We start from the raw sequence: 23,606 nt of genomic DNA on the forward strand, positions 1-23,606 counted from the left end.
AGTTTGCATTAACATGCACTCCTCACAACAATATGGAATTCTCAGCCGACTGCATTCAGATTGGGGGATATCTGGTCATGTTACTGAGTGTCAAGTCTCCCTCAGCGTGTACTCCTCATAGCACAAATGATCAAATCAGCAAGAAGATAAATTGTGTGCATGGTTGATAAAATATTATCAAAGGTATGGCTCAGATACAAGTTTAATTTTTCGTTGAGGATGATTTTGGAACCCGATGTACCTGGAAGCAAGCAAAAATATGGCATGTACTCAGAAAGGAGGATAGTCCTGCAAAACCCCGTTTCATACAAGAAATCAAGAACAAAAAATTTAAGATGGTTATATATGTGGAAATCGGTTCGCATATCACAATAAGAAGCTTCTGGTGTAAGAAACCCAATCTTCCCTCGCAAGATACCCGAGAAGCTTCCAAGGCAAGATTCATCTATCTTCCTCAGTACGATACATGGATGATTTCCCGTACAAGGTACTCTGCCTTCTTCAGTAAGCTACCGCAAAAGCTTCCGGCATAAGGTACCGAGTCTTTCCCCAGCAAAGTCTTTAAGGGGGTAAGCTTCTGAAGCACGATACCCAGTCTTCTTCAGCAAGCTGTCGGATGAAAGTTTCGAGCACAAACCAGCCAATCTTCCTCAGTAAGACATTGGTACAAGGTAGTATGATGTGAATTGATAGCATATGGCAGTGAATCCCAAGAATCAGATCCGCAACATTTAGGTCAGAAGCAAGAATCAGTCAGAATACATGTCTGTCTCGGGAATCAGATTCTCATATATATGCGGTGAGCATACCAGCAAGATCTTACAAGTCACTCAGATGAGGATATGACAACCACGTGAGGATGGTTAAGAGAAGAAAGCCAGTATACACCGCAGTGTGACAAAGGATTATGAGGATTGACGACATCAATGGCTCAATGCAAGTACCCCGTGAACCTGGAAAATGATCCTGATGAGCCCTTGTCCCCTTTTTTTCTCCAATGATGGCACCATGCCTGTGATCTAAGCTGTTTTTAGCTATCCGGGGTGGATGCCAATTTTTTATTTCTCTCTTCAACGACTGTCACGAGTTCTGAGCTGCTTTTCGGCCGTCTCGTACAGTTGTTGAGTTTCTTTTTGTGACAGTAGCCCTATAGCTGCTTTTTGGCTATTTTAGGGAGCTGCCACCTTCTTCTTATCAACCCGATCTCATGTTCTGAGCTGCTTTTCGGCCGTCCTGCGCCATGGTTGAGTTATTTCAGTAATGTCCCAGATCTGAGTTGTAAAGACCGTTCTGGTGGCTACTGATTTATTTGCCGATTTCTTGCAAAGGTTTGGATGATCATTTTCCTGCGGTCAGAACATGAGGGGTGTTGAACCTGCCATTTAATGGGGTACCCTGTCAGAAAAATGAGCATAAGCTGCGATTGCCGAAAAATTGCACTGACAGTACCTATGGTGATACGAAGAAGCAATATGACCCAGCTCTTTCAGCCAAGGATCCTGGCCAAGAAAACAATAATGAAGGAGCAAGACCAGTGATGCAGGTATGAAAATTGTTGCAAGACCCGCGTGGTGCAGAACCACCGTCAGTCAAGTCTACAGATATTATCATACAAGTCAAACTCCTATGCTAGCCACGACAGGCGACAATCAAATATTTGGTACGGATCCGATACTCAAGACAGTGGAACCAGTTAAGATGATTCAGAAACTTCCACGATAAGCCAGAATTTGTCAGGAAAGCGGTTATGACCCAACTCGCTGTTTGGAACCCGAAGGACCTGCATTTAGTGGAGAAAACCAATGCAAGGATTTAGAGCTTGGGTGTCCACTAGAAAAAATCTGATCACCACTTCATGAAAGATTGTCAATGCCGGATGACACACCCAGCAGAAATCACTCTTGGATTTGTGAAACCGACATATATTTCAGTCGTGAGAATCCATCACAGTCAGCTAAGTCAGCAGATCTAAAAAGAAATTGGAGCCTGTATAAGCATGAACAAGCAAGGTAAGATCTGTCAGAATATGGATATATTAAAGCAAACCACCCCAGGACCAGTCAGATAAAAATTTAGGGGGGACAAAAATAAGAAAAAGGATACCCGAGTTGGAAACGGTTTCCTTAAGTCAGTATCTTCATACTTGTTCCCTGAGCAACCAAATCTCGAGGACGACATTTCTTTAAGGGGGTAAGGTTTGTAACAGCCTGATTTTTGGCCCTTTCATTTTCTTTTGTTTTTCTGAGGTTTTTGCTTGAGTTTTCTTTTTCCGTGGCTTTGTGGTCTGGAAACTGAACAAGATGCCCTCTTGTTTATTTCCAGAGTGGCTTGTCATTCCCAAATCCTTCCCTAGACCCCGTCATTTTCATCCTAGCCCAAATCCCAATATTCTTTTCATTGGGAATATTCCTTTTCTACTAAAGGAATAACTCAAGTTGCCCTAGGTTGTGAAGCAACCTTTACTTCCATCACTCCTAAAATTCCCAAATAATTCTCATAAATTTTTTGGGTCATATCTTTCCCAAATATGGTAAAATATTTCATTTGTCATGTTTATCATCATGCTCAAATAATTCATTTCCTATTCTACCCTAAATGGCACATTGTGAAGCAAGTGCTATTTTCCTTTTCCCAAGTGACCTCAAACTCCTTGGACACCTTTTCCTGTCCATATCATTGCCACATGCCAAAATGCAACCTCATTTGGCTAGTAATTATTTAATTATGATTTTCCAAAGTTTCTATCCAGAAAGAAGCTTTGTGAAGGAGGTGCAATCTAGGCATATCCAAATGAGTTTCCATTTTGCATGATCCCTCATATCATCATATCATAGCCCTCAACCAAAGTAGAGCTCATGTCATGCCTCCATGTGAGCTCATCTTCAATTCTTTGATTCTGTCCAAAATTTCAGCTTGTGAAGCAAGTATATTTTATCTTGCTCCATTATGGCTGCCAATTTTTCTAGGCCTTCTATTATCCATATAACCTACCTCCACCCATTTTGGGCATGTCTCATCAAGCCATTATTTCTCTAGAATTTTTCCAAGATTCTGCACAGAAATGATTTTTGTAAAGAAAGTACCATTTTAGATGGTCCATTTGGTATGAGATTTTTACAGCATCTTTATATTTCCATATCATGAGGATTTGCCAAGTTGCATCCCATTCCATAACTCCATGTGAGTGCATCATCCAAATCAAGTTTCTGGACCAAAAATGCAGTTGCAAAGCAACCCTATTATTTATTGGTCCATTTCTTCTCTAAATCTCCAGTATTGTAGTTCTTCCTTAGTTAAACCTCCCAGACAACTCCTTTGACCTCAATCAAGTCTCTGTGGATCAGCAGTGCTCGTCCAAGTTTACTGCAGTAAACTTCAGAGCTTGATTACCATTTAACCAGAGAGATTTTAACCAAACTACCACCGCAGTAGGAACCTCCCCTGGATGAACTTGCCACTAGACAACACGCTCCAGCTCATTTCCCCCGCTACATGCCAGTGCACGCGGTGACCGCGTTAATGGCAAGCCTGTGCGCGCGCTCTGCTACAATTGGCCACACCCAGGATGGATTCTTGCTCGGGCCCCTCCTCCTCTCATCGTCTTAGCACGCGTGAGCATGTCCCTTGGCTTCACCTCGTCGTCGCCGATCACATGGACCCCGCTCCCCCTCCGGCAGCTTCCTCACCGACGAAAGCCGCAGCGTGCCCACGGGCGCACAGTGGCGTTTGGCTCGGTTCATCGCCGTCGCCTTCCTCCCTGCGCTCCGTTGGCCTCCTCTGCCCCGTGAGACACTCCACTGCTCCTCCCCCGTCGTCTACCAGCGAGCTCATGCGCGTGCACACGCGTCCGCGGCGCCGGACACGCGTCCGCGGCGGCGCCAGCGCGACACTCCCTCGCCCGGCTATATATAGCCATCCCTGCGGCCTCCCGAGCACCTCATCAGCCTCGCCTCACTCCCAGCTTCCTCCTCGTCCACTAGCCCGAGCTCGAGCAGCTCTCCTCGACCCCCATCGCCGCCATGCCCGCCGCTCTGCTCAGCTCAAATTCGAGCCGGGCAGTGCCCCTCCCCCTCTCTTTCCACCACCAGTAGACTCCTCCTCCACCTAGACTTCGCCCCCGTGCTCTCCCTCCCCTCCGGTGGCCTTCTGCCATGAGCTCGCCGCCGACCGAAGATCGCCGTCCGCCGCGGCTGGCCTCCCGCTCAGCCGAGCCCTACCCCGCGGCTGCATCTTGCCTGGATGGATCCGCCTCGTCGCGCTGATCACGCCGGTAGGTCGCACGCCGCGAGAGGTGGCCGGAGTGGCCGGGAATCCGCGTCGGGCCGCCGGTCTCGTCTCTACATCGCGGGCGAGCGGGAGGAGGAAGAAGGAGCCAGGCCAGGCGGGCCCCATCTCCACGCGGCCCCACCTGTCGGCGGGCAGGCGTTGACCCCGCCTGCCTAGCTGGATAAGTGATGGGCCCCACAGCCCGTGGGACCCGCACGTCAGCGACCCCATGCCCGGCCCCGCCACTGTCCACGTGGATAAGTGGAAGCGTACTTCGCAGAAGTACGTTTTCACCTTCAGAAAGCGTATTTCTCTTCTGCTCCAGTCGTAAGTGCGCTTTCATAGTTTGAAAACTATTTTCTTCTTAGGCGCCTTCTGTTTTCTCACTCAGGGGCCTGTTTGTAGAGATTCTTTTACAAATCGGTCCCTGAACTTCGTCGGGCTATATCTTTTTACTCCCAACTCCAAATGAGGTGATTCCAAAGCCCATTTCTTTGTCTCGTCGAGCCCGTTCTGTTGGTTTCATTTTCACTATGGTTTGACACTGTGAAAATGACCCTTTTTTCCCTTGCCCGTAAACAGCCCCTCCGAGAGAGAACTGTTTCCGGCAAATCTTTCCGCGAACTTCTCGCACGTCTTCCCTGTGTTTTCTTCATCCCCAGGCAAGCCACAATACCCACTTTCATGATAGTCATGCAGTAGCCATGGTTTTCAACTTGAATATTTATTAAATGATTGCTTGTTTAAAATATGGTTATCGTTGTTTTGGTAATGCTTCTGGGTTAGTGCTTACTTGCTTGATATGTTGTTATGCACCTGGTTATCATGCCCTGCTAGTTGCTAGTATTACTTTCATATTTCCATGCTTGATAGTAGTACATGTTGGGTTGGTCATGTTCTTCGGTGCATGATTAACGTCGGTTATCGAGTACTGTTAATATGTGTTCTTCCTTTGCTGTTAGTTGGTTAAGTGTTACTCGGTAATGTTATTGATGAGTTCTTGCATGGTATTTATGGTTGATGCTAGTGGTCATGTTTTACTATGAGTAGTGTTGCACTTCTAATATTTATGCTCGTCATGATGCCATGTTCAGTTGGAGATTATTCATAGTTGATATGGTGGATCGTTATGTTGTACCCTCATGCTTATGTTGATCTCATGCTCATGCTTTGTATATGCATCATGTTATTTTATCATGGCTCAGCATATTGCATTCAAGTTTAACCAGATTAAATTCAACTTGAACAACTGTCGGCTGAGTCATGGTGCCACCATATCGAAACTGACCAGTGCAACCACGCTTACCTTATGGGAAGGTCCTAACTGGGTCTATTGTCGTGCCTCTCGCCGGTGCCTCCAACGAGGGAAGGTTATGGGCGCGCGCTACCCTGATCAGGTAGGCGGACATAACCTTGTGTGCCCATTGTTGTTATTATGGATCCCGTCCCCGTGAGGGACGTTTTGGCCACGACAGTGGTCGTTGTGTCTTTGGTAGATACAGGGCCACCCAGGACTAGCCCAGTTGGGAGTGGGTCGGAGTGGCCAGGAGAGTGTCATGGCAATAGATCGGTTTGTCGGAACGCCGTTGGTCCACCCGAATGGGAGTGCGAGGCCAGGGGTTCCGTGGTGTGGGTACAGTGTACTAACCTCTGCAGAGTGTATATTAAATCTATCGATAGCCGCGCCCGCGGATAAGGGCCCAGTTCGTGTCGGTCACACCGTGAGTCAACAGTATTAATAATAACTTGATTAAGGACAACCCCGGTTCAATGATGAGATAAGTTGGTTGTGATCGCCGGAAAGATCACCGTTTGAGACCAAGTGTTGGTCATGGTTGTGATCGCCGAAATGATCACCGTGGTATCGAGGATACCGAGTTGTTGGATATTCGTGATGTTGTGCGAGAATCATGGGTAAAGATCAAGCTCCTTGTGGTCATTTAATGATTACTACGGTATTGTTTATACCAAGCTTGATTTGATCCTGAGATGATCGTGTGATGTCCGAGGTTGGTAAGTGATGCATGTGATGGTTACGTAGTAACCCGAGCAGAATAAATAGTGCATATAGTGTCTTCATGTTGCATGCTAGTATTGTCGAATTCATATGTTCATGCTATGCTCATGTTGTTCTAGCTGTATCATGTTCATGTTGCCCAAGTCATGTTGCTATGAGGATCTCATGTTAATTCCTGCTTAACATGTAAATGCCATGCTGATGTTTGTCTTGAATGCTTCTGGTTGATGTGAGCTTGCAAGTACATTCAATGTACTGACTTGGCGTGTCATGCCAGCTTGCAGGTCGTGCCTAGATTGCTTGCTTGTTTGGTGTTGTTCCTGTGCTCACGAGCTAGGATAAGCTTTCCAGTCAGAGTCCCTATGGAGTGGAGTTCACCACCGTCGTCGTTGTTCCGCTGCCAGTAGTTCCGCTGCCTCAACTTGCTATGCTGCTTGCATAGAGCAACTGAGGATGGCGTAGTGTCGCCGTGCCGATGTTATTCATTGTAATATCGGAGACCTTGTATTCATATTCGTGTATTAATAGAAATCTGGTTTGTTCTATGCTAAGCAGTGCCGTATTCCAGAGGACTTCACCTCGATCTCTAGGCTGGAATACGGGGCGTTGCGGTTTTCTCTGAGCCGGGGTGCCACATCCTATATATTGAAGAAATACATGGGCTTAATACACCACCAATGCCTAAGGTGGTAGAGGTAAATTATCTTATAAAGTTTAATGATAATGATAATCCTCACAATATGCATCGATCCTAGTCAATGCCATTATGAGTTTGAAAACTACATTAGAAAACATGATCACTTCAATGCAAATGTTATGAAACAATTGAAATACAATTCTGATATGATTGCTCGCTTGAGTGACTTGTTATTTAGAATCTCAAATGATGTTAGAGGTGTTGGAAAACATGCTTCTATGGTTCAAACTCAACTAGAACAAGTTGCTAAATCACAAACAGAATTGGTTGATGAAATGAATCACAATATGCATGACTTTGCTGTTAGAGTTGCAACTAGAGGAGGTAAAATGACTCAGGAACCACTTTATGCTGAGGGATACCCAAAAAGAATTGAACAAGATTCACAAAGAGCTAACACTAGTGCACCTAGTCCTTCTAAAAAGAAAAAGAAAAAGAAGAAGAAAAATGATAGGACTTTGCACCCTTCTAGTGAACCTGAAATAGAGAAACCTCCTGAAAATGAAAATGAAACTTCTATCTCAGATGTTGAAACTCAATCTGGTAATGAACACTCACCTACTGATAATGAAAAAGATAATGATGAGGTTCATGAAGACACTCAACCAAATAATGAAAAAGAACCAGATAATGATGTTGAGATAGAACAACCTGTCGCTCCACAACCTAAGAATAAAAGGTATGATAAAAGAGACTTTGTGGCTAGAAAACACGGTAAAGAAAGAGAACCGTGGGTTCAAAAACCTATGCCTTTTCCACCCAAGTCAACTAAAAAGATAGATGATGAAGAATTTGAACGCTTTGCTGAAATGCTGAGGCCAGTCTTTTTGTGTACACGCTTGACTGATATATTGAAAATGCCTCCTTATGCAAAATACATGAAAGACATCATTATAAATAAGAGAAAAATACCGGAAGCTGAAATCTCCACTATGCTTGCTAATTATACCTTCAAAGATGGAGTACCTAAAAAACTTGGAGATCCGGGAATACCAACTATACCTTGCTCTATCAAAAAGAATTATGTGAAAACTGCTTTGTGTGATTTAGGAGCTGGTGTTAGTGTTATGCCTTTCTCTCTATATAAAAGACTTGATTTGAATAAACTCACACCTACTGAAATATCTTTGCAAATGGCTGATAAATCAACTGCCATACCTATCGGTATTTGTGAGGATGTGCCCGTTGCTGTTGCTAATGTTACTATTTTGACTGACTTTGTTATACTTGAGATGCCTGAGGACGACAACATGTCGATTATCCTTAGTAGCCCCTTCTTGAACACTGCAGGGGCTGTTATTGATTGCAACAAAAGCAAGTTCACTTTTCATATTAATGGTAATGAGCATACTATGCACTTTCCGAAGAAACAATTCCAAGTGAATGGTATTAATGTTATTGAAAAATCTTCGACAATCACTATTGGAAGTTTTCAAATACCTCTACCTACTGTCAAAAAGAAATATGAAATGCTTATTGTTGGGGAAATGCAAATCCCCATTGAGGTAACTTAGTGATTTACGAAAGTTCTTTGGTTTCATGCTAATCGAAAGTGGTTGTTAATAAGACCTGATCAACCTTATTAATGAATCATTTTTGAACAGTATGAAGTTGATGAATTTAGTAAGCACTAGCTTCTGTCTCTACTTTTTGTTCTCTATTTTTATTAGTTAAATAAAATAAAATGCCATGTTTTATCTGTTTTTTGAATTTTCCGTGCAATAAAAAATTGACCCAAAAATAAAAGTTCTCAGAATGCCCTGAAAATTTTATATGAATTTTTCCTGAATATTTAAGAATTTTTGGTGCACAAATTACCAGAGGGAGGTGCACCAGGTGGGCACAACCCACCTGGGCACGCCAGAGCCACCAGGCGCGCCCTGGTGGGTTGTGGGCCCCGCGTGGGCCCCCTCACTTATCTCTTCATCCCACATTGTCACCTACCTCCAGAAAAAATCACTCTTGCTCTCTCTCCCGTGTTCTTGACCTCAACCCGCGGATTTCGATCTCTTTGCTCGAAGCTCCGTTTCCGAAACTGTTTCGGGGGATTGTTGCTTGGTATGTGACTCCATCATTTGTCCAATTAGTTTTTGTTTTAGTGGTTTATACTTTGAATAAATAGCTACTCTTGGTGCTACTGTAGATGTGCTTGCATGTTCAATTCTTAGTGTTCTAAGTAGTTTGAATGCTTGCTATGGCCTCTATGTATCCCTATGAGTAGTTGCTATTGGTTTTGTGAAGTTTTGTTGCAAAAAATTTGTGAACTAAAAATTCAGATTTTTGTTCATAGGAAAAATTGTACGCGGACATGAATATCTTCAGGAAATTTGGCTCTAAGAAGAACTCCAAGGGTGTTATTGGGGAGTCTTCTGACAATGATCTCCACCTTCGGAGGCTGGCGGAGGTACGGCCGTGCGAATGGCCGCACATCCCGTTCCTGCAAGAAGCTGGAATTCACGAGGAGATCATGCAATTCATTGCCAATGCCGGTCTCACCGACTTCATCACAGATGAGTGTGACTGCCGGTGTCAAAACCGGCGGATCTCGGGTAGGGGGTCCCGAACTGTGCGTCTAAGGTCGATGGTAACAGGAGACAGGGGACACGACATTTACCCAGGTTCGGGCCCTCTCTATGGAGGTAATACCCTACTTCCTGCTTGATTGATCTTGATGAATATGAGTATTACAAGAGTTGATCTACCACGAGATCGTAATGGCTAAACCCTAGAAGTCTAGCCTGTATGACTATGGTAATGAGTATATCTTTTCCGGACTAAACCCTCCGGTTTATATAGACACCGAGGGGGATCTAGGGTTACATGGAGTCGGTTACATAGAAAGGAATCCTCATAGTTGATTGCCCAGCTTGCCTTCCACGCCAAGGAGAGTCCTATCTGGACACGGGTACAGTCTTCGGCCTTCGTGTCTTCACAGCCCATCAGTCCGGCCCATGGATAACAGGCCGGACGCCCGAGGACCCCTTAGTCCAGGACTCCCTCAGTAGCCCCTGAAACTGGCTTCAATGACGAGGAGTCAGGCGCGCAGATTGTCTTCGGCATTGCAAGGCGGGTTCCCTTCTTTCCGAACTCCAAGATAGTCTTTGGACGCGATGATAGTATCCGGACCTGTCACACACACCATACACAACCGCAAAGCGAATATAACTTTACACGAGTCCAATCCGCTGACAACTTTTTATAGCATGACATCACGTCTGACCGGTCATAATTCCGAACCGTTTTGTGTCTGCCGCTCCACGTTTCGAGACGCGGTTGACATTGGCACGTCTTGTCAAAGGAGAGATCGTGTCCCCTTATTGCGGGATTCTCATCAATACGGGTATGGGTAACCCAACCATGCCGTTTACACAGCCCTTGGGAATAGGCGAGTTCTAAGGCGAGTGGGGAGGCGTTCAATATTCACTGCCTTTATAAGGGGATAAAGATTCCCCCTTTCTCTCCCACGCCTTCTCTCTTTCTCCGCCCTTCCAATCTCGAGCTCCAGCACCCAAGTTCTCATCTCCTTTCCACTCGAGCTAGCACTCAACCATGTCCGGATCCGGAGGTCGGGGCAAGTGGATGGTCTCCTGTGTAGTGGAGGAGGACATTACTGAGCTTCGGGCGGCCGGATACTTGGCGAAGGAAATCGCCCACCGTCTGCCGGCCGAGGGACAAGTTGTCCCCACGCCGAAGCCCAACGAGAGTGTGGTATTCATCCCTCATTTCTTCCGCGGACTAGGGTTTCCACTCCACCCTTTCGTCTGCGGGCTAATGTATTATTACGGGATAGATTTCCATGATCTGTCCATGAACTCTTTCCTCAACATCTCGGCGTTTATCGTCATGTGTGAGGCCTTCCTCTGCATCCAACCCCACTTCGGGCTGTGGCTCAAAGTCTTCAACGTGAAGCCGAAGGTGGTGGATGGCCAGCACGCGGAGTGCGGAGGAGCCATGGTGAGTAAGCTGTCCAACGTCCCCTGGCCGAAAGGCACTTTTGTGGATACAGTAAACGAGTGGCAGAAACAGTGGTTCTACATCACAGAACCCCGTGGCACCACCTGGGCCGCAGCTACCGAATTCCGCTCCGGCCCTCCCATGCGACTCACCTCCTGGGTCGAGAAGAGTCTGAACTGGTGTTCGCCCGATGAGCTGATAGCGCTGCAGACGCGCGTTCAAAGGATGATAGCCAAGAATGTCAAGCTTGTCGATGTAATCCAGGTGATGCTAGTTCGCCAGATTCTCCCGTGCCAACGCCGAAGCCGCCCTCTGTGGGAGTTCAATCCGAAGAAGCACCAAACCCTGGTGAGGCTCTTCAAAAGCACTCACAAAGGTGCCTGGAAGTTGCTCTTTAAGGGCAACGAGAAACCGCCGGCCACATATTCAGACCGCGGGCATGACATTAAACACCTCGCCAGCGAGGTATGTTATTTTTAACATATCCCCTACTTGTTTGTTTCGAGGATGATGTCTGAGCTTTTACAATTGCTTCTTCAGGACTGGATGGAGAGGGCGAAGCTGATCAAGTGTCCGGCTCCGCTGCCTGAAGAACCAGTCATGCTTAGTAGTAGTATTAAAAAGGAAATCCAAAAAGATTCCCTTGTTCTTCTTTTACTCGTTGGGAGCTTTCCCGTGTAAATAGTTTTTCTCGTTTTTGCTTTCTATTTGCTTGTTGAAGAAAACCAAAAACTCCAAAAATATTTCAGTGTGTTTCTCTGAATTTCTTTTCTTTTTATTCGAGTCTTACCAAGGAGAAGACCACGATGAAAATGTTGAGTGGCTCTCATATGAATAACTGTTGAACTAATAAAGAGCCTATTTTACCTTGTCTTCTCCTGTTGAACAAAATGTTTTGCAGATTCCAGCTTAGTCCACGACACTCTTGCACTACTATTATTATTTTCATATCATTCGGCCGTGCAAGTGAAAGGCAATAATGACAACATTCGATGAACTGGCCGTGGCAAAGAGAAACTGGTATGAACTCGACTTGTTCTGTTTGTGTAAATATGTTTAACCTAGTATCCAGGCTTCGGCCCATTATGATTAAACATGTTTGCAATGACAATTAGAGATTATAGTTTCTCATGCCATGCATAAGTAGCTAGGAGTGGATAATGATTTATCTTGGATGTCAACATAGCGTTAAAATGATTGTGATGTAGTATGATGATATGGTATCCTCCTCTGAATGTTCGAGTGGCTTGACTTGGTACATGTTCATGCATGTAGTTGAATCAAAACCAACATAGACTCTATAATATTTATGTTCATGGTGTTCATATCCTACTCATGCTAGTGTCCAATGTTACTCATGCATAATGCATGGTTATGATCGTTGTTGCTCTCTAGCTGGCCGCTTCTCAATCTTAATTGCTAATCTTCGCCTGTACTAGTGGGAATTCTGCTTGTACATCAAAAACCTTGAACCCAAAGTTATTCCAGATGAGTCCACCATACCTACCTATATACGGTATTACCCTGCCGTCCTAAGTAAATTTGCATGTGCCACCTCTAAAAACTTCCAAAAAGTTATCCGTTTTGTGTGCCTGGATCGTTCATGGAACGACGGGACGTGGTCGATATCTTCCGTGCTAAGCGGGTTATCCTTAGGTCGAGTGTTTATTCACTCGCCATCGCACGAGGAAATGGGCGGTATTAGGGATGCCCAGTCCCAAATTGCAAATATGAAAAAGTGTTCATCTCTTGAATAATCAAACAAAACTCCCAATGGAGTCAAAACCTTTACTTCCGCTTGGGGACCGCCACTAGCATGCTTAGCATGGAAGATGTTGATAACTGATGGTCGTGAAGTGAATGGGAAGGGGGCATGTCTCAAAATTATCATTTATCTCCGTTTCAAAAACTGAGCTCTGGCACCTCTGCAAATCACTGCTTCCCTCTGCGAAGGGACTTTCTATTTACTTTTATGTTGTGTCACCACCTTCTAAAACCAAGCGCCAGAAACTGAGTAGAGTACAGCTGTCATGATTTATGCATTGTGTATAGCTAATGTTGGGTGCATCATGACTGGATCTTTTCTACCATGAATTACAATGTTTAGTCGCTGCTTGAACTTTGGAGGTGCTTTGCATTTATGTTTTGCGGTCTCAGAAAGGGCTAGCGAGATACCACTATTGTTATATTATATTGCTACCTCTTGAGCATGTGTTGGTTTTCCCTTGAAGAGGAAAGGGTGATGCAGCAAAGTAGCGTAAGTATTTCCCTCAGTTTTTTAGAACCAAGGCATCAATCCAGTAGGAGACTACACGCAAATCCCTCGTACCTGCACAAACAATTAAGAACCTTGCAACCAACGCGATAAAGGGGTTGTCAATCCCTTCACGACCACTTGCAAAAGTGAGATCTGATCGAGATAATAAGATAACTATTTTAGGTATTTTTATGGCATAGATTGGAAAGTAAATATTGCAAAATAAACGGTGACAAAAATAGCTAGTTGGCAGGAGATTAATATGATGGAAGATAGACCCGGGGGCCATAGGTTTCACTAGTGGCTTCTCTCAAGATAGCAAATTCTACAGTAGGTGAACAAATTACTATCGAGCAATTGATAGAAAAATGCATAGTTATGAGAATATCTAGGCATGATCATGTATATAGGCATCACGTCCGTGACAAGTAGACCGAAACGATTCTGCATCTACTACTATTACTCCACACATCGACCGCTATCCAGCATGCATCTAGAGTATTAAGTTCATAAGAACAGAGTAACGCATTAGGCAAGATGACATGATGTAGAGGGATAAACTCAAGAAATATGATATAAACCCCATCTTTTATCCTCGATGGAAACAATACAATACGTGCCTTGCTGCCCCTGCTGTCACTGGGAAAAGACACCGCAAGATTGAACCCAAAGCTAAGTACTTCTCCCATTGCAAGAAAGATCAATCTAGTAGGCCAAACCAAACTGATAATTCGAAGAGACTTGCAAAGATATCAAATCATACATATAAGAATTTAGAGAAGAATCAAATATTGTTCATAGATAATCTTGATCATAAACCCACAATTCAACGGATCTCGACAAACACACCGCAAAAAGTATTACATCGAATAGATCTCCAAGAGAATCAAGGAGAACTTTGTATCGTGATCCAAAGAGAGAGAAGAAGCCATCTAGCTAATAACTATGGACCCAAAGGTCTGTGGTAAACTACTCACACATCATCGGAGAGTTTATGGTGTTGATGTAGAAGCCCTCTGTGATCGATTCCCCCTCCGGCAGAGCGCCGGAAAAGGCCCCAAGATGGGATCTCACGAGTACAGAAGGTTGCGGCGGTGGAAAAAGTGTTTCGTGGTGCTCCTGGATGTTTTCAGGGTATATGAGTATATATAGGCGAAGGAAGTAGGTCGGTGGAGCCACGAGGGGCCCACGAGGGTGGGGGCGCGCCTACCCCCTGGGCGCGCCTCCCTATCTCGTGGACGCCTCATTGCTTCCTTGACGTCCACTCCAAGTCTCCAGGATTGCGTTTGTTCCAAAAACGATCCTCCCGAAGGTTTCATTCCGTTTGGACTCCGTTTGATATTCCTTTTCTGCGAAACAGTGAAATAGGCAAAAAAACGGCAATTTGCACTAGGCCTCCGGTTAGTAGGTTAGTCCCAAAAATAATATAAAAGTGCATAATAAAACCCATTAAACATCCAAAACAGATAATATAATAGCATGGAACAATCAAAAATTATAGATACGTTGGAGACGTATCATATATTATGGTTTTTTTGACAACATGTTGCTGTTTGAGATATCTTATTATTGCTCGCTAGCTGATTATGTCATTGATATGAATCATTATAATCTTTAAGAGTTATTGTTGACATGGTTAGTGATAATTTTGGCTGAAAACCTGGGTGCTATTTATGCTTATTTATGCAAACAAGAGCAAAAGAGTTCGTAAAAAATTTTCTTTCTCACTTTCAGTTTACCAACTGAATTGCTTGAGGACAAGCAAAGGTTTAAGTTTGGGGGAGTTGATACGTGTCCAATGTATCTACTTTTTCTCACGCTTTTCCTCTTGTTTTGGACTCTAATTTGCATGATTTGGATGAAACTAACCCCGGACTGACGCTGTTTTCGGCAGAACTACCATGGTGTTGTTTTTGTGCAGAAATAAAAGTTCTCGGAATGGAACAAAACTTTGTGAGAATTTTTTATAGCAATAATAAGAATTTTTGGAGCCAAGACCCACCAGGGAGGGGCCCCTGGGTGGGCACAACCCACCAGGGCGCGGCCCCCTCTCCTGGCGCGCCCAGGTGGGTTGTACCCACTTCGTGGCCCCGCTGATGACCCCCCTGATACTATAAATTCACATTATTCCAGAAAAAATCAGGGAGAAAGAATTATTGCGATCCGCGAGACGGAGCCGCCGCCAAGCCATGTTCTTCCTCGGGAGGGCAGATCTGGAGTCCATTTGGGGCTCCGGAGAGGGGGATCTTCGTTCTTTGTCATCACCAACCCATCTCCATCGCCAATTCCATGATGTTCCCCATCGTGAGTGAGTAATTCTTTCGTAGGCTCGCTGGTCGGTGAGGAGTTGGATGAGATTCATCATGTAATCGAGTTAGTTTTGTTAGGGCTCGATCCCTAGTATCCACTATGTTCTTAGATTGATGTTGCTATGACTTTGCTATCTTAATGCTTGTCACTTTGGGCCCGGGTACCATGAACTCATATCTGAACCGTTTATGAATTCATCATTATATCCGTGTTTTAGATCCGATCTTGCAAGTTATAGTCACCTACTACGGTTATGATCCGGCATCCCCGGAGTGACAACAACCGGGCCCACTCCCGGTGATGACCGTAGTTTGAGGAGTTCATGTATTCACTATGTGTTAATGCTTTGTTCCGGTTCTCTATTAAAAGGAGGCCTTAATATCCCTTAGTTTCCAATATGGACTCCACTGCCACGGGAGGGTAGGACAAAAGATGTCATGCAAGTTCTTTTAATAAAGCACGTATGACTATTTATGGAATACATGCCTACATTATATCGATGAACTGGAGCTAGTGCCGTATCGCCCTAGGTTATAACTGTCACATGATGAATATCATCCAACAAGTCACCGATCCAATGCCTACGAATTTATCCCTATTGATCTTGCTCCGTTACTATTACTATCATCACTGTTACACTTGCTACAAAATTACTGCTATCACTGTTACTGTTACCGTTGCTGCTGTCACTACTATCAAAACTATCAAACTACTTTGCTGCTGATCACTTTGTTGTAGATAATTAATCTCCAGGTGTGGTTGAATTGACAACTCAGCTGCTAATGCTTTCAAATATTCTTTGGCTCCCTTTGTGTTGAATCTATAAATTTGGGTTAAATACTTACCCTCGAAAACTGTTGCGATCCCCTATATTTGTGGGTTATCACTCACCTTTGAAATGCTTGCCTTTCTTTCGACATTAATGGTTGCTCGGAAGAAACGACAATGTCCCAGGTACACATTCTTCCTACATTTGTCCAAATATATACTTTCAGTGTCATCTAAACAGTGCGTGCATGAGTGGTATCCCTTGTTTGTCTGTCCTGAAAGGTTACTAAGAGCAGGCCAATCATTTATGGTTACAAACAACAACGCATGTAGGTCAAATTCCTGTTGTTTGTGCTGATCCCACACACATACACCTTTTCCATTCCACAGCTGTAAAAGTTCTTCTACTGATGGCCTTAGGTACACCTCAATGTCGTTGCCGGGTTGCTTAGGGCCTTGGATGAGCACTGATATCATAATGAACTTCCGCTTCATGCACAACCAAGGAGGAAGGTTATAGATACATAGAGTCACGGGCCAGGTGCTATGTTTGCTGCTCTGCTCCCCAAAAGGATTAATGCCATCTGCACTTAAACTAAACCATACGTTCCTTGCGTCACCTGCAAAGTCCCCCCACCTTCTCTTGATTTTTCTCCACTGCAACCCGTCAGCGGGTGCTCTCAACTTCCCTGCTTTCTTACGGTCTTCCTTGTGCCATCGCAACAACTTGGAATTCTCTTTGTTTCTAAACAGACGTTTCAACCGTGGTATTATAGGAGCATGCCACACCACCTTGGTAGGAACCCTCTTCCTGGGGCGTTCGCCCTCAACATCACCAGCGTCATCTCATCTGATCTTATACCGCAATGCACCACATACCGGGCATGTGTTCAATTCCTCTTACTCACCGCGGTAGAGGATGCAGTCATTAGGACATGCATGTATCTTCTGCACCTCCAATCCTAGAGGGCAGACAACCTTCTTTGCTTCGTACGTACTGTCGGGCAATTTGTTATCCTTTGGAAGCTTTTTCACTATATTGAGTAGCTTTCCAAATCCCTTGTTAGTTACACCATTCCCTGCCTTCCATTGCAGCAATTCCAGTGCGGTAACGAGCTTTGTGTTGCCATCTTTGCAATTTGGGTACAACCCTTTTTTGTGATCCACTAACATGTGATTGAACTTCAACTTCTCCCTTTCACTATCGCATTCTCTCTGTGCATCAACAATGACGCGGCGAAGATCATCATCGGGCACATCGTCTGGTGCCTCTTGATCTTCAGCTTCCCCCGTTGTAGTATCACCGAATTCAAGGAACATAGGATAGTTGTCATCATCCTCCTCTTCTTTGTTGTCTTCCATCATAACCCCTCTTTCTCCGTGCTTGGTCCAAACATTATAGTGTGGCATGAAACCCTTCTCCAGCAGGTGCAAGTGAAGAGTTTTCGAGTTAGAGTAATCCTTCATATTCTTACAGACAGGGCATGGACAATACATAAAACCATTCTGCTTGTTTGCCTCAGCAACTTCGAGAAATTTATGCAGGCCCTCAATGTACTCGGAGGTGCGTCGGTCACCATACATCCATTGTCGGTTCATCTGTGTGCATTATATAATTAAGTGTATAAAAAACCATTACAGAACATCATGAATACAGAAGTGACTGAATTAATACAAGTTCATCATCACATTAAAACCAAAGTACATTAGTGATCAAATGTTATTACTGCAAAAATAGATACATAAAGTTCATACATAGTTCTCATAGAACATCATATAGCTCTCTAGAGCATCTAATTAAAACATACATTCAAACTAACATACAACTATGTAAAACATTTAAATGCAACAACAAATGTAATTATAATCCCAACTAAGGTAATAATTGATCCAACAACATAATGATACCAAGCCTCATTATCGATGGCATATTTTCTAATATTTCTAATCTTCAAGCGCATTGCATCCATCTGGATCTTGTGATCATCGATGACATCGGCAACATGCAACTCCAATTCAATCTTCCCCTCCTCGATTCTTTTCAATGTTTTCATCAAGTAATTGTTTTCTTTCTCAACTAAATTTAACCTCTCGACAAAAGGACCGGTTGGGATTTCCGGTTCACATACCTCCTAGATAAAAACATCCATGTCACGTTGGTCAGCATAATTGTCATAATCACTAAATGGAACAAATAGTAATAAAAGATAATATACCACATCTGAATCATAGACATGACGAGGGCCGACGGGGGCGGATACCAAAACCATGGCAATATGTAAAAACAAACAATAATAAAAGTAATAAAATTATACAAGTATCTATCTAAATCATACAGGTAATAATTTTTTTTGTTTTAAAAAGAAGATAAAAACAAGAGGCTCACCACAGTGCCGACGACGAGATCGGCGCGGGCGATCGACGATGGTGAGGACGGCGACGGGGACGACACCCTACACATGCATGTGTAGACTCTAAGAAGTTAATTTCAGTTCAAATTGTGCATCTAAATCAAAGGAACTCCCACATACACTCCTCCACTAAAACTCACAAATGACTCTACTTCTAGAGCATTTGAAATGAGTTAAACTAGCAGTGAGAGATGAAAGGATGAAGTTGCTGACATTTTAGAACACTTGTGTAGTTGGTGCACTGCCGAACCTAGACAAATCTAGGGGAAAATATAGCTTGGAGGTCGAGCCTGGAGAGGAGAAAGCTTAAGTGTGGCTCGGGCATTTCATCAAACACCTCATGTGCATAGGAGGTGAGAGCAGAGTAGCACAAACCTCCCACCCTTCCACGGTCAAAAAACAGAGGAGATGGGGGCGTGGATATATATAGGCAAAACTTTAGTCCCGGTTTGTGTCTAAAACCGGGACTAAAGGCCAGCCTTTAGTCCCGGTTCCAACCACCAACCGGGACTAAAGGGGCTGTGCCAGGAGCGAGGCCCTTTAGTCCTGGTTCATGTTTGGAACTGGGACCAAAGGGCTCAGACGAACCGGGACTGGTTCATGCCGAGGCCCGGCCGGCGCCCTGGCCGCTCGAACTGGGACTGATGCACCCATTGGTCCCGGTTCGTAAAAGAACCGGGACTAATGCTCTGATCTGGCCTGGACCAAAGCCCTATTTTGTACTAGTGTAAAGAGAATTGCCAGTAACGAGATTGAACTAGGTATGGAGATACCGACGATTGAATCTCGGGGAAGTAACATACCGATAGACAAAGGGAAGTGCGTATGTTGTAATAAAGGTTCAACCGATAAAGATCTTCGTGGAATATGCAGGAACCAATATGGGCATCGAGGTCCCGCTATTGGTTATTGACCGGAGAAGCATCTCGGTCATGTCAACATCATTCTCGAACCCGTAGGGTCCACATGCTTAATGTTTTTGATCATATAGTAATATATGAGTTATGTATGTTGGTCACCAAATGTTGTTTCGAGTCCCGAATAAGATCACAAATATGACGAGGAGCTCCAGAATAGTCCGGAGGTGAAGATTAATATATGGGATAATAGTGTTTGGTCTTCAGAAGGGTTCCGAAATTCACCCAAAGGGGTTTTGGATGTTCCCCAAAATGTTCGGGTACGAGAACACTTTGTATGCGCCAAGGGGTAAAGCCCACGAGGCTTTAGGAACGTGCAAAAGGAGTTTTGCGAAGGCCAGGGGCCAGACGCCAGGGACCCTGGCATCTAGGGCCAGACGCCAAGGACCCTAGCGTCTGGTCCTGGAGTCCGAGAAGGACTCTTGCCTTGCATGCCAAACCGTCTTTGAGGAGGCTCTTTCTCCAAGAAACGACCCCAAGGCTCAACATATAAATAGAGGGGCAGGGCTAGCACCCAGAAGACATCAAGATTCACCAAGCCATGTGCCGGCAACCCCGTCCCATCTAGTTTATCCTCCGTCTAGTTTTCGTTGTGCTTGACGAAGCCCTCCGGAGATTGTTCTTCATCACCACTGTCACCACGCTGTCGTGCTGACGGAACCCATCTACTACTGTCGTGGTATTCTCACGGGGGGCTTGCGAGTCGACAGATGCCACAAGGGCTTAGAGTGAGGGTAAGACTGCTGCTGATAGGACCGGGAGCGCGTATGCGAGTAGCACGCGCTAGTTTACCCAGGTTCGAGGCTCTCCGGAGAGATAATACCCCTACTCCTGCATGTCTGAGTATATCTGGTATGTATATCTGGTACAGGGTTGCTCCTGGAGCTGTATCTGAGGTCAGTGCCATAGGCATCTGGCCTCGTATATGCATATGAGCACAAGTGTGTGCTTGGCCGTGGGTGGATGTATGCGTGGAGTGTGTTCATCCTGGATGGATGGATGGATAGCTAGTTAGCTGGCTAGCCTGTGTGAGGCCTTGTGGCCATCGCCCGATGGCTTGCTCCCCTGGGTCACTTTATATACTAGTGCCCAGGGGACAGGTTACACTATTGATGGTACTGCACACTGTTGATGGTGATGGATGAATAGTGTACGCCTATGCAACAATAGTGGCCAGGCATGGCCGCGGTGTGGCTGTCTTGTCGATGTCTTGTCGGTGTCTTATCGGTGTCGGGTCGGGCTGCAGTCGGCAGCCGGCTGGTCGGCGCAGTCGGCAGCCGGCTGGTCGGCGCAGTCGGCAGCCGGCCGGGCAGAGCAGTCGGATGGGGAGCCGGCAAGAGCGGCCGGGCAGTTGGACTGAAGGGCTTTGCTAGCCCCGATGTCTTGAAATATTGTCTTGCCATCTTCGGGATACCCGTGGCCAATTACTCCGACAACTACTTCACCCCTCTTGCTGGATCAAGAAGGTGAGGATGTCATCGAGCCGAATGCGGAGGTGCCGTACGTTCAGTACTTGATCAGGACGGATCGTGAAGGTGTACGACTACATCAACCGCGTTGATAAACGCTTCCGCTTAGCGAACTTCAAGGGTATGAAGATGCTCTCCCCCTCTCGTAGCTATGCATCTCCATGGATAGATCTTGCGTGTGCCTAGAATTTTTCTGTTTTCCATGCAATGTTCCCCTGCACGATATAGGAATGATCAAGGGGGTTTTGCTTGCCTGGAAGCTCTGCTGAAAAGGACTGGTTGTCAGGAGTGTAGTCGATCTCGGGAGCAACGTCAGTCTCGGGGTCTACTGGAGAGAAGAGGGGGAAGAAACAATAAATATAAAGCAAACAGATGCATCACAGTGTATGACATGGCAATATGCACTGTTAGGGGTGGCCTAACGCGGTGCTACACGTTACAGATGAAGCGCGAAAACATCTAGGAATATTTTCCCGGCGTTTGGCATTTTTCGGACAGATGAACTCCAGTAGAGGGGGAAGAAACAATAAATATAAAGCAAACAGATGCATCACAGTGTATGACATGGCAATATGCAGTGCTAGGGGTGACCTAACGCTGTGCTACACATTACAGATGAAGCAGGAAAACATCTAGGAATATTTTCCCGGCATTTGGCATTTTTCGGACAGATGAATTGGAGGGGAAGGATCCATGTTCATCATGCTAGAGGCATGTGACAGATGAACGGATAGTATATTCGGATTCGTTACATTTTTCTAAGTAACTTTCATATATAAATTATTTTCATCTGAGTTATAGATTATTTTATATGTTTTTTTCAAAGTTTTAAACAATATTTTTAAATAAAACAAACCTTTTTGCCAACTTAATTGGGCCGAAAATAGATTGATTAGAAAGCACAACATCTTTGAAGACAAAAGAGTGGCCCATAGTGCTCTCACGGTTCTTGAAAAAGAAGTTAAACGAGCATATCTCTAGCATATCTACCTCTATCCTCTTCTCCCCGTAAAAGAAAAAGTTAGCAAACCTGAAGACTCTCTCTCTCTCTCTCTCTCAAGCTTTCATGTTTCTCTTCCTCTACTTCCACCGTATCATCTTCTCCCTGTAAAAAAACTTTAGCAAACCTGAAGAGTCTCCCCCCTCTCCCTCTCTCTCTCTCAAGGTTTCATGCTTCTCCTCCTATCTCATGTCTTTTCACAGCTGGGCCCCGATCTTTCTGAAATTAACACTAGTAGAAAAAATGCCATTTGTCCCGGTTCATAAGGCCCATCTGCCCGGTTGGGGAACCGGGACTAAAGGGTCGTTACTAATGCCCTAGGCCTTTAGTCCCGGTTCTTATACTAACCGGGACAGATGGGCCTCCACGTGGCCGCTCCGGCGAGCCCAGGCAGGAGGGCCTTTGGTCCCGGTTGGTAGCACCAACCGGGACCAATAAGCTTCCACGCGTCAGCATTTCAGGGGCTGGTTTTTTTTTGAAAGGAGGTGGTTTAGGGGTTTTGGGGGTTAATTTAGGTTCGTATAGGTAGCTAATAGAGACATGTGTCCTCTCTTATCTCCGTGCTACTGCTACTGCTATGCCTAAACATGACTTAGATTGAAGTGAGGCAACATGTGGTGCATGTCGAAAGTAATACTAATCCTAACTTGATCAAGTTTGGATTGTACTACTTTTGACATGCACCACATGCATGTTGCCTTCACTTCAATCCAATCCATGTTCATTTCACCCATAGATATATAATAACTCTTCATGCTCTCATCATGCATCATCATAATAACAAGTCCTACTAATCATCATCATACAACTTCTACTCATTATTAATAACAAGTCATACCATCATCATCCTGATAGTCATCGAACCAACCCTACTTAATTGTTCTTAGCACATGATCATCAGTATTAGGCAAGACCTAAATACCCTATTTAAGGTAAAATAGCAGAAAACAATATAGACCCTGACTCTCCATTATGGAGAATGGAGATCATTGCTACCTCTTGAGCACTATGTTGGTTTTTCCTTGAAGAGGAAAGGATGATGCAGCAAAGTAGCGTAAGTATTTCCCTCAGTTTTTGAGAACCAAGGTATCAATCCAGTAGGAGGATGCGTGCGAGTCCCTCGTACCTACACAAAACAAATAACTCCTCGCAACCAACGTGATAAGGGGTTGTCAATCCCTTCACGGTCACTTACGAGAGTGAGATCTGATAGATATGATAGGATAATATTTTTGGTATTCTTGTGATAAAGATGCAAAGTAAAAAGCAAAGGAAATAACTAAGTATTGGAAGATTAATATGATGAAGATAGACCCGGGGGCCATAGGTTTCACTAGTAGCTTCTCTCAAGAGCATAAGTATAACGGTGGGTGAACGAATTACTGTTGAGCAATTGACAGAATTGAGCATAGTTATGAGAATATCTAGGTATGATCATGTATATAGGCATCACGTCCGAGACAAGTAGACCGACTCCTGCCTGCATCTACTACTATTACTCCACTCATCGACCGCTATCCAGCATGCATCTAGAGTATTA

The 23,606-nt window shown here is 44.7% G+C and overlaps 1 protein-coding gene across 7 annotated transcripts; it reads left to right on the forward strand.

The window, feature by feature from the left end:
• Positions 1–3,960: 3,960 nt before the first annotated feature.
• On the forward strand, positions 3,961–11,803 carry LOC120966425 (uncharacterized). Of its 7 annotated transcripts, none has more exons than XR_005760092.3 (5): positions 3,961–4,593; positions 4,672–4,739; positions 4,849–4,928; positions 6,561–11,399; positions 11,475–11,803. XR_005760092.3 is itself a non-coding variant. In XM_073502740.1 (2 exons), exons 1-2 carry the CDS (start codon positions 10,530–10,532, stop codon positions 11,613–11,615), a joined length of 1,011 nt encoding a protein of 336 aa, XP_073358841.1. In that variant the 5' UTR covers positions 8,170–10,529; the 3' UTR covers positions 11,616–11,803. The 7 variants fall into 7 exon arrangements, 1 of the variants encoding a protein (XP_073358841.1); XR_012188312.1 differs by having other exon boundaries at positions 6,568–11,399; XR_012188310.1 differs by lacking the exon at positions 4,672–4,739.
• The last annotated feature ends 11,803 nt before the right edge of the window (positions 11,804–23,606 follow it).

This window comes from Aegilops tauschii, chromosome 1 (genome assembly GCF_002575655.3).
Source record: "Aegilops tauschii subsp. strangulata cultivar AL8/78 chromosome 1, Aet v6.0, whole genome shotgun sequence".
Lineage (NCBI taxonomy): Eukaryota > Viridiplantae > Streptophyta > Magnoliopsida > Poales > Poaceae > Aegilops > Aegilops tauschii.